An 11,903-nucleotide genomic window follows, 5' to 3' on the forward strand; every position below is an offset into this window, starting at 1 on the left:
GACAACAGAGGATAACCCACACATTAGGATAATCATGACAAGATGGAAAAGAACCAAGTTCTGTCTGTGTGATGCTTCAAAGACAATTTGTAGTTGTTTCTCATAACAGTAGGTGACTTTGAAGAGGCTCCTTGATACATAAGTGATAAGAAGAGAAAAGAGCCACAGTAGCCCAGGTGAAGGAAGACACCAGGCAAGCCACTGCAGGCACAGTGAATACAACCACGTTCTGGAAAGAGAAAGAAGAGACAAATCAAGAGTGGCTGATGCTATGAATTGAGATAAAAAGATACTGGTACTACTGGCAGGAATGTTTCTCCCAATTCTTCTAGGTACCAAAAGATGAAACAAAGTAAATTTTCTCAATCCTAGAGCAACCAATAATCCTTTCAAAACAACCTAACATCAAATTCCAAAAGGTGACAGCCATTTTCATCATGACAAAATACTTCAAGTCTTAAGGTTTATCGTAACATGACCTGGTCCTCCTTCAGATTGCCTCATTTTCCTAACTGAGGCTTAGAGAAATTAAATGACTTACCCAAGATTATAGAGCTAACATTGATTTGGGGTAAATAGGGAATAGTTGGTTGATAGGCTGGAAGAAACCAGAGTAAAAGTCTCATCTCTATTTAAATATTTACGTTTCTTTTGGGAAACTAACAAACCTTAAATACTTGTTAAGTGCCTAATATTTTTTCCCTTTTTCTAAACTTAGTCCTCATAATCCTGCCAAGTAATTATTATTTTTATAGATGAGGAAAGCAAGTAACTGACTTTCCCAAGCTCACATATTAAATTGTGGAGCTGAGATTTGAACTCAGGTATATCTACGTCCAAAGTCTATATTCTTTCTACTATACCACATCTAATCATTAAAAGAGGAATGGGAACGTGCCAGTCCAAGAGCTTAATTCAGATTTGGTTCATTTCCACCCAGCCTTAGGTTCAGAGCCAAAAGAGAAGCTCATTTATGTAAGATACTGACCTAAAAGACCACAAGAAGAATTACTTCAAGGAAGTGAATTCTTAATCTAAAACTGCATGTTTAGAACATTCACAGTATCACTACTCACAGTAGCTAGCTAAAAAGTGGATCAACTGATGAACAGATAGATCAAATGGAGTATTTCCATGCAAAGGAATGAAAATATTTATACATGCTACAACATGGATTAACCTCAAAAATCTTATGCTAAGTGAAAGAAGCCAGACTCAAAACAAACCTCACATATTGTATGTACAAGTTTATATATAAGAATGTCAGAAAAGGCAAATCCATATAGACTGAATTACACACTTAAAAATGTGTGAATTTTAAGGTGTGTAAATTATGCCTCAATAAATATTAATAAAATATGCACTGCAGCACTAGTCATAAAGGCCAGTAACTGAAAACTACCCAAATGCCCATCAGTAGTAAAATGGATAAATTGTGATACATTCCCCCACAATGGAACACTACGTAGCAATGAAAATAAACAATCTATAACAAATACAACATAGAGGAATGTCACATACAGTGAGCAAAAGAGGCCCTACAAAAAGAGAACATAATGTATTATTCCATTTATATAAAATTCAAAAACCTGCACGACTAGTTTGTGCTGTTCAAAGTCAGAATGGTGGTTATACATAGGAGTGGTTGATCATGTTCTGTTTCTTGAGCTGGGTAATGGTTACATGACTGGACTTGCCTTGTGAATATTCATGAAGCAGTACACTTCCAGTAAGTGTACCTTTGTATACGTATGGTATGTCTTGAGCAGCCAATCAATCAGTAAATAAAATCACCTGTAATTGGGGGGACACCTGAGAAATACCAAATGTCCTTCAATCAAGTAATAGTTAAATAAACACAGAACATACATATGTAGTCGTCATGGTTGGATGCCCACCAAGTATCTAATTCATCTCTTCCTCTCTCCTTAAAGAATCAAATCCACTATTAGAAAGAGGGTAAGCTAATGGTTTTGAAACTGTAGTTTGCAACCTCCTTTGGGTCCCCAATACCCTTTCAAGAAGTTTTCAAGGTCAAAATTCTTCACAAAAAAACCTGTTGGGATTTTGTTTTCGTTTTTTTTTTTTTGGCGGTACATGGGCCTCTCACTGTCGCGGCCTCCCTCATCGCGGAGCACAGGCTCCAGACGCGCAGGCTCGTCGGCCACCGCTCACAGGCCCAGCCGCTCCGCGGCATGCGGGACCCTCCTGGATCAGGGCACGAACCCGCGTCCCCTGCATCGGCAGGCGGACCCCCAACCACTGCGCCACCAGGGAAGCCCAAACCTGTTGGGATTTTGACTTGGATTATACTGCATTTATAGATCGATATGAGGAGAAATAACATCTTAACAATATTGAATCTTCAAATTCATGAACAAGGCACATCACTCCATTTATTTAGGTTTTTAATTTCACTCAGCAATGTTTTATACTTTTCAGTGTATAGGCATACTTCACATCTTTTATCAGATTTATCCCTAAGTGTTTTGTATTTTTGATACTATTGTAAAAGATATTTTAAAAATTTTATAATTTCAATGTTTTGCTGCTAATACACAGAAATACAATTGATTTTTGTATGTTGATCTTATATCCTGTGGGGTGACTTCAAGAGGCCTTGCAGCTTTTGGACCATTGACCTGAGCCTACCATGACATGAAAATGTGAACTGAAAGGCCACTGAGGAGAGGGACAACTGAGAAATAACAAATTTTTGTATCTTAAACCACTAAGTTTTTGAATGGTTTGTTATACAACAATGCATAAGAGTTTAGAGAGTCACAGTAAAGAAAATGGGGTTTAGAAATTTTCAAAGAGGTAAAGTTACAGAATCAGTCAATAAGAAGGTAGGATGTAAGTTGGGAGTTCAGGATCAAAGAAGTAAGCCACACGCAAGGAAGCAGGCAGGCAAAAGACAACCTCAGTTACCTCTAAGGGAATTAACTGCACTGAAGCTAAAGGGGTATCTGCCTGGATGTAGTTAGATCAACCTGCCTAGTTTTAATTCAGAGGAGCTTGATCCTTCTTGGACTTAAAAGGTCAGGGGTCATTAAATCAGAGAACTTCTTTTTGTCAGAGGTTCTCATCCACCCATGATCTCAGTGTGAGGATAATGTTATGCTTGCACGTAGAGACGGGTGTCTCTTCAGGGGTTTCAGATTCTTATATGCTGAGTGTCGGCTTGCCCACTCAGGACCTTAGGCTTCTTCTGCTTCAGTTTTCTTCTACCAGGGCATTCTGTTGCAACTCTCAATTGGTTCTGGCAGGGAAAGGAATCTCAATATAAAATCACTATTATATATAACAGAATAAACTGTGTTGAGATGGTTCGGATATGCTGAATCATAATCAGCAAATCATTATAAAGTTATTTTTTTATATGTAAGGGACAGAAAGACTCATTTACCTGAGTGATGAAACATCCCATAACTGAAAGGAGCTGATAATCAAGGCTTTCTAAGCCTATGTCACAATCCACACTAACCATAAATGAGGTATGTCTGCACTTCAGGAAGAACCACAGGAGGTCTGGATGTTTGAATTAGAAAAATGGTTTAAAGGTTATGGGGCATTGCCAACATGGAACAAGATGTTGAGCTGATCATTCTCATACTGAGAGAAATAATATGGTTCCTGTTACCTTAAGATAAAGGGCTAGGAAGGAAATAGGATAGATAAAATGCCTATCTAAACTACTGTCAGCCTCTTGAGACGTAAGCATTATAATAGTCAGAACTTGAGTTTCGGAAACCAGATCGTACTACTCTGTGTATTTCGATAATTATCTCTACTTTGTTTTCCATAAATAATTAGTAAAGCCCATTTTGAAATATTAGCCAATCTCAGCAATATTAAAAGAAGTCAGGGAAAGCGAGTCCTTTTAATGTTTCAAGGAAGAATTGTGAAGACAATGTTCTGTACATCCTTTGCACAGAAACTCAAATGGTAAAAATTAAGTTAGATTTTTCTCGTTAGAGTGGGAAAAAAAGGTGGGAATTCCTGTTCTATATATTAAAGGATGACACAAATATTGTTTAAAAATACTGGAAATGAGAGGATAAGAAATAATCAAAGGTATTCCAACTCAGGAAAACAGAAACACTCTGATGAAATTAAAGCTATGAAAGTTATTAACTAGATAAGGCAAATAGTCAAAACTTTAAACAATCTAAGTAACTTCATAGATCTGTTATGAACTCATTTGGTGATTCTGTCTAGGCAATCTTTTCCAAACATCACTACTCCGTAACAGGAAGAGTAACTAAAAACAGTAAAATGATTTTGAATAAAAGATGAGACCCAAACTTTTATACAATCAAATTTTCAAGCACCCAGGATTCCAAACTGTTTCCCATAAGCTCTAATTTCATGAGCTATTCTTTAAATGGAGGAAAAAAAAGAAAAAAAGGAGGGGGTGTCTTATAGGTTAATTCTGCATATTTTGGTATTTACATTGCATAGTACCTGAAATCAAAGTCTCTGAGAAGTCCTGCAATAAATAACTTTGATGACTCAAACACTGCCCACATTTATTTGACTCTGTAATATTTGTTATTATCCCATGAAACTCTTGAAACATTTAATAAAGATTAAGATACTACTGTCTCCTTTTTTACGATTTATCTTGGGCAGTTCTGGTTGGAGGTTTGAAAAGTGAAAGAAATTAAAATTAGCAGACAAAGTAATGCTGGGATTATTAATAATTACATTTAGTCAAACCATTCCTTTACTTCATTACCTTAAGTATAACATTGGTTCAAAACAAAGACCGGAATGAAAACATAAAGCCAAGTTAAAAAGGCATTAGCCAGGCCCCATCCCTCAGAATTTCTGCTAACATTCTTGGAAGCTCCACAATGATGGTGATAATCTCTGGCAGTGGTAAACCAAGCTTTCATGTTTTAAGCGATCACTTGTTGAATGAATTAATAAACACTATTCGCAAAGTAACTTTCCGTTCTTTTACGTATACCCATCAGGGTTAAAGAAATGTAGTAGGAACAGGGACCTACACTAATATGTTTCTTTACTATTATTTCAGCTTGAAAAATGAACATGGCATTTTGCAATTTAATAATTTAGAAACAACGGCAAGCTGTTTTTTTGTGTGTGCCAAGTCATTTATTCTAACACGTCCAAAGTTCTTATCTTTAGTTGAAGGGCAGCACATAATTTCAAGTTGTTTGGAGTAAATAAGAGTAAAAACAATCCTGAAAACATCTTTTCAATGTAAGAAAACAAAAAGATAGCTGTACCTTTAGAAAACCAACCTCCATTTCTTTATTCACTATCTAGTTGTATAAGATAAGATATACTTCTGTACCTATATATACTGTTCATAGAGTTGAACAGCTACTGTACAAGTAAACTAATGCAGAGACTGAGATGGGGGTTGGAGAGTATTTCTTGGAAATTTTACAAACTTAACAACAGCTACCTTTTATTGAGTCCTTACTGGATTCAGTGTATTGGATTATTTGCAATAAAAGGAAGAACTTGAATTCAAACCCTGAGCTCTAACTCTAGATCCAGAGTATTTAACTAGTGGATTAAAGTGGGATTGATTTAGACTGAATTAACCACAATGCAGTTTTAATCTCTCCTCAACTGCAAATCTGTACATAACATGCCAACCTCTGGTTTAACAAACTGACACAAACAGTGATTAATTTATCTCCCGCAGGGTTCAAAATTTCCACCGTATTCTGTGACCTCGCCTCAAGACAACCCAAAATAATTTCTTTAGACGTAGTCTTTAGACACAGGAGGTACTTTTAGCTCTGATAAAGGCAGGTTGCGGTTTTTGCTTTTTGTCTTAATAGAAACTGCTCTGCCACCTGTCTACATTTCCCCCTCATCCTAAAATTTCTAAAATGATCTCTGAGTAAGGAACACAAGACTTTCCATTCTTAGCAGACATATTCTAATTTCTAAGTATCAACAGCAACAAAATCCAAAACTTGCTAAACAAAATAGTCATGCAAAACTTTCTACACAAAAAACTTGCCTAGTACAAAATACTTACGCCTGGTATACTATGAAATATTAGCCTTAGATTCTAAAATTCAGAGAAAAAAGAAACCTGGTCACTGACGTCTAATTATTTACAAAGCAGCCACCAATTCAAGTTACTGGTTCCTAACCACACTGTCATTCTTCTCAATGGCATCAATTCAGGTTTTACACTTGCCTTATACATATTTGCAAAGCATTCTTTGTAAAAGAAAAGTCTACGTAAGAAAAGTAAGTATTTATGTTATATATATACATAATGAATTAACTGATCAATCCTTTAGGACTGGACCAAGACCAGACACTGTAAATGAAATATGCTTAAAAGTATCTCTGTTCCAGTTTTAAGAAGGACGCTGTGTATCTGAATGCAGCATCAAGGAACACAGCCAATAATTAGGGGAAAAAAATTTAATAAATGAGCAACTGGCCCAACATGACAGGGGCAATTTTAATAACCCCATCTGCAAAGCCAGAATAGTCTTTTTAAAAAAGCATTTAAAAGGATAAAGTGAACATCAGCTTCCCTTCATAATCCAGATAAGCAGAAGAGTACATTTAATACATGTATTTGGTTTGCTTTTTGAAAGACCTAATGACCCGATTTAATTATTCACCAGGCTAAAATCTTAGAAAACTCTTCTCTCCACATTCTTCAAACTGCATTTATAACATGAGTCTCTACAAGCATCAAGAGTTTGTCTATACTCTACTCTACTCTCTATACTCTGTATATATAGTCTACATATACTCTGTCGATATATGCTGTCTATATCATTCCTCTCTGTTACTTTACCGAAAAACCAAAGTTTTAAAAATTGCAATAAAGTGACATCAAATAATCTGATTTCCCATTATTAGGTTTCTAAATAATGCCAAAATGTTCCACTTGCCCAAACCTTCTGCTAACTTAAATAGGTTCTATCTACTCCAGTAATTCTTTACTAAATAAAAGTCACTTTTAAATAGGAACAATTTGAATTATTAGGCTGAAGCTCATTCTAATTTCTATCAGATTATAAAGCAGTCATATAATGTACATGAGGTAAGAATGACTCAGTCTTACCTTTGTCAGATGATACTTTTTCTGTGCATCTGAAAGAAAAGAGAATCAAATATTAAATGAATAATCTTGCACACTTTCTTAAAACACAAATATTTACCTCTTTCAGGTTCATCTCCAGAGTGATGCAGAAAACATCTAGAGTAGTACTGTCCAACAGAACTTTCTGGAGTGATGAAAATATTCTACATCTGCACTGTCCAATACGGTAGTTGCCATGTGGCTACTGAGTGCCTAAAACAGCTATGTAACTGAGGAACTGAATTTTCAGTTCCGATTAACGTAAATTTAAATAGCCACATGTAGCTATCATATTTGACAGCACACAGCTAGAGTATCATTCAAAAGTTGTTTTTAACTGTAAAAAGATATTAATACAAAGAAAATATTGCTAATTTTGTTGTATTAAATGGTCATAAGAGAAAAATGTCCTTATTCTACACAAATGCAGTAACTTGGGGTGAAATGAAATAATGTTTGAGATTTCCTCTAAAACACTTCTACCGAAAGAAAACGAGGGGGAAGGGGGATAAAGGTAGCAAGCATGGCAAAATCTCAATTGTTAAATTTAGGTGATAAATACTGGGGTTTCAATATACTATTTCTCTACTTTGTGTTTATTTGACAATTTTCATAATAAAAATTTAATGAACCTAAAAGAAAACCCTAAAATTATTCATTTGTTAAACCCAAGTCAAAATCTATTTCTAAAAAGGCAACAGACTGGACCTCAGAAATAAATGTAACTTGCACTTTACAAATTGGAGAGGAACAGTAAAGAGGCTAACGTGTAATAAAATACTGGCTAAAAAAAATGTCATCCCCATGTTTTTAATTCAGGAAAATTTCTATCACACATAACTGTCGAGTAAGGTATAATGAATCCCCTCACAGCCATTACCCACATTCAAAGTTGACATGTCTTGGATCTTTACCATAAAGATGCCACACAGCATCTCTGAGCAGTACAGTTTTCTCTTTTTCTCTGAAAGCAAACCTAACACAAATGAAGACTCTTATGTTACAAAAGAATATCTAAACAAATACAGAAGCCACCGCATAATATAAATATTCTGTTCTCTTTAGAAAGACTAGATATCATTTTCTCATCCCATTTTTTAAATAAAGCTTGGTATAACTTTAAATTATGTTATTAATGTCCCAATTAACAACTAACACAAGAATACTGCTAACCATGTTAACTCTAAATGAAAAGTACAGAAACAATTGTTAGATCTTGAAACACTATACAATTAACTTTCTGAAAACCTTCTGGAATGGTTCAATGTTTCTTTTACCACACTGATCACTGTTAAGAGGAAAACTCAGGATTTCAGGCTTAAATACAATTGAAGCCTTCTCCAAAGAGTCAAGAAAAGTTTTTCCAATTCAGAATGTTACTGCCTCTTCATTCTCACCATTATGACCATTGCCTTTTCCTTACAAAAGCAGCAAGAAGGTATCATGCTAATGTTTACTATCATTTTACTTTCAGCAAGAAAATAAACCCAAAATGGAACTCCATATACCAGAAAACAGAGCAGTATTTGTTTCCTTCATTTGTAACCCATCTGAGTCTGTAGGTTTACCTCTAGTAATATTCAGTTTTAGCCTGTATTCCCTGTGGTGAGGAAAGAACACCTTTCCTCAACAGCTAAATGAGAAATTAAAAAAAAAAAGCATTTAAGTGTTAAATTCTGAAATGCATCAGATAACTAAAGGACTTATTATCACATGGGAGAAAGAAAATAAGCCTTTTACATTTAAAGTAGTCTTATTTTAACAATATATTGTTTCCATATTAGCAGAAAGCAAGAATGTTTTAACTTATGAATCAGAAATAAGCTGGAGTGTGTGGGTGTGTATATATATAAATTCCCATATACATATACACACACACATATACATTTTTAAGTTAGATGAGTATATAAACATCTGTATTTGAAAGACATATACATTTTTAAATTAGATGAATATATAAACATCTGTATTTGAAACATAAGAATGTTAACTCCAGAGTTTATTGGTTAAAATACAGCAAATGAAAAGCCTAATTCTTAGTACGGATATATAATCTTTCTTCAAATTTGGTTTATCTTTCCTTAATATTAGCCTTTAAGTTTTAATTTATAATGATTATAGATTTAACTTCATGCCTTTATTTTGAGCACATTCACTGAAAAATTCTTTATTTCCCTTCACAAAGAGTTCCTGCTCTTTTCATTAATTTCTGAACATTTCAATGCAAATAGAAAAGTTGTTATAAGCTTAGGAAAGTTTCTAAAAATGATAATTATCATCTAACTATAAAGCTCATTTCACAAATCATAAATTATCAACTAAAGATGAAGCATATTTAAGGAGATTAAGTGACTTGCCCAAGGTCACTTAGTAAGCAGTAGAAAGCAATGTTTTTTCCTCTGTTATTTTGCCTTGTAAGAGGAAAAGAGGTTACAATCAATCCAAGTCTCTGTATTTACTGACATTATTAAGCTACTGTACACTCTGCTGTCTCTTCTATCAAGAGAAACAAATGTAGGTTTAACAGCTGATGACTGGGAATTTATTGGGGGAAATGTTATTTGGAAAGTAGGGCTGAATCAAGGTGAGAAGGCACTAGACCAGGGTTCAGTAAACTGAAATGTCTTAAAGGACTGTTTCTCACTTAATTAGTTTCAAAATTTATTTTATCATTCTGAAAACCTGTAAACCATGTACACATTTGACAAATCTCCACTAATCAATGCATCTTCCTCCTTTACTGCAAAGTCCTTGAGGATAAAGTCCATGTCTCATTTTCCTTTATAAACCCTGGGTCAACACAGTACCAGGACCAGTTACTGCTCAATCAAGGTTGGAGCTGAAATGCTTTAGTTCTTTGATTTCCAGGGCATGCAGTAAATTGAAAATGTGTAACAAAAAAATTATTACAATGAAAATGTATTGTAACAATCCAATCAAAACTGGATTATATATATATATATATATATATATATATATAAAATCAAGAGAGAGTTCTGAGGCTAAGTGAAGGTAAAAGAACACTTCTCTCTTTTATGATATTGGATGACAGAGAAAGGGACTTTAAGAATTAAGACTATTCTTCCCTCCCCACAAGGAATATTGTGAGGAAAAAAACTGAAGGGGTTTAATTAAGTCATCTTCATCCAAGTTCAACTACAGTAACATTTATAATGTGGAAATAAAAAAAGACTCATTAGTACTTTTTTGCCAAGAGTTAGGGAACGTAATAAACCATGACAGCCGGTAAAACTACCACTCTATGTATAATCTTAAGAGATCATTTCTATAAGTAAAGCTGGTGGATCAGTAGGAGGGAAACGTGGCAAGGAGATATAGGTATGGGTAGATGAAGATAAAAGGGAATTAAAAAAAATATATTAAGATATTAACCTTCCTGTGTATGGTAACAGAAAAAGAATTAAAAATCCAATTTCACAGAATTTACATGAAAAAGACCACTACACACTAGTTTTACCTCTACCAAAGACATCACTGCTCAAAACAGTAACTTTTAGTAAATATTTCCTACATATCATGCTTTGTGTTAAGTGTTTCACAGGGTGTACTTAAGTCTCACAAACGCAGCTCATAGAGATTAACGTTATCGCCTATAGATAATAAAGTTGAGGCACGAGCAGTTTAATTTGTCCAAGGAATTTATATCCAAATAAGGCTAATGATATATCTCTTCAAATTTATGAGAATACAGAAGCTTAAATTTTCTGTGACCACGAAATTAATTTACAGCAATTAGAATCCTAATTGCAGCTGAACCATTTGTAAGTACATATTTTTGTTGTCCACAGAAATTTAGTTTACACAACTCTCTAAATTATGTTAATTTAAATAACATCTAATAATTTGAAAGCACATATAATACACAATAAACCTTTGAATTTTATTTCTCTTTCTGAGAGTCTTCTAAGACAAGCATGCCAAGGTCACAGACTTCACTCTTAATTTCATAACAGGAGTGTTCTAAATCTATCGGGTCTGTACAAGCAAAATATTGCCATGCTCTCTGCTGGGGAGGTAGGGTGGTGGTGGAGGTGGGGGGGCATTTAAAACTGATTTCTCCCCCCACCTTCAACTTTCCCTGCTTTTACTAATTTTTTTCACTTGAAAGTCAAAAGACACAAATGCCTTCAGTAAAGAATTCAATGACTAATGTGATTGATTTCTAGAATTTACAAACACGTGTGCCTCAGTATTTTCAGCATAGAAACATTTTAATAAACAATTTAAAACATTTATATTTCTGATCATCTTAGTTTCTCTATGATCTCTAGGTAATAAAGAAATTACTTTCAGATTTTTCTAATTTTTAAGGACGAAGTTCCTACATTAAAACATATGCAAAAACAAACACATAAGCTACTTGTCAAAAAAAATGAAAGAAAACGCCACTCATCTTGTTACATGAAAGACTCTATACTTAAAAATGGCAAGCCACGTTTTACCCGACTACTAAGTCCCAGGTTTTTAAAACGAGTGAAAAGTGATGTGAAAATTCAGTAGAGTGAAAAAAGCTACATAACGATACTAGTACAACTGGCTCTTGAGCTAATTAATGGGACGGGGGGGGGGTGAGGGGAACGACACAATTTTGAAGGCTAAGATCTAAGCTCATGCTGTAGATTTCCTAATGGGGATGTGATGTAATACTGGAGAGCCGCCCTAAGCGGGAAAGGGATAGGCTGACAAAGGGAGCGCAGATGCCAGAGTGCGGGAGAAGCCTGAGGCGGCAGGGAAGAGGTGGGTCACTAAGGAGCAGAAGAAGTGTATCCTACAAAGGACGCCT

At 34.7% G+C, this 11,903-nt stretch overlaps 2 protein-coding genes across 6 annotated transcripts in view; one reads left to right on the forward strand and one right to left on the reverse strand.

Moving 5' to 3' along the window:
- Positions 1-11,903, reverse strand: part of ZFP91 (ZFP91 zinc finger protein, atypical E3 ubiquitin ligase) — a 30,869-nt gene that overhangs the window by 18,307 nt on the left and 659 nt on the right. For both annotated transcript variants that reach the window (XM_079930062.1, XM_079930061.1), the window contains exon 2: positions 7,082-7,110. In XM_079930062.1, the coding sequence (XP_079786188.1) occupies positions 7,082-7,110 (29 nt within the window). The remainder of the gene's footprint in view (positions 1-7,081; positions 7,111-11,903) is intronic.
- LPXN (leupaxin) overlaps positions 11,661-11,903 on the forward strand; it is a 42,953-nt gene continuing 42,710 nt past the window's right edge. For 2 of the 4 annotated variants that reach the window (XM_079930065.1, XM_079930068.1), the window contains exon 1: positions 11,837-11,857. Coding sequence is in view for 1 of the 4 variants with exons in the window: in XM_079930063.1 (XP_079786189.1) it covers positions 11,818-11,857 (40 nt within the window). In the remaining 3 variants the exon portion in view is untranslated. Of the gene's footprint in view, positions 11,858-11,903 lie in introns of all 4 variants that reach the window. The other 2 variants (XM_079930063.1, XM_079930070.1) reach the window with 2 other exon arrangements.

This window comes from Stenella coeruleoalba (assembly GCF_951394435.1).
Source record: "Stenella coeruleoalba genome assembly, chromosome: 8".
Classification (NCBI taxonomy): Eukaryota; Metazoa; Chordata; class Mammalia; order Artiodactyla; family Delphinidae; genus Stenella; species Stenella coeruleoalba.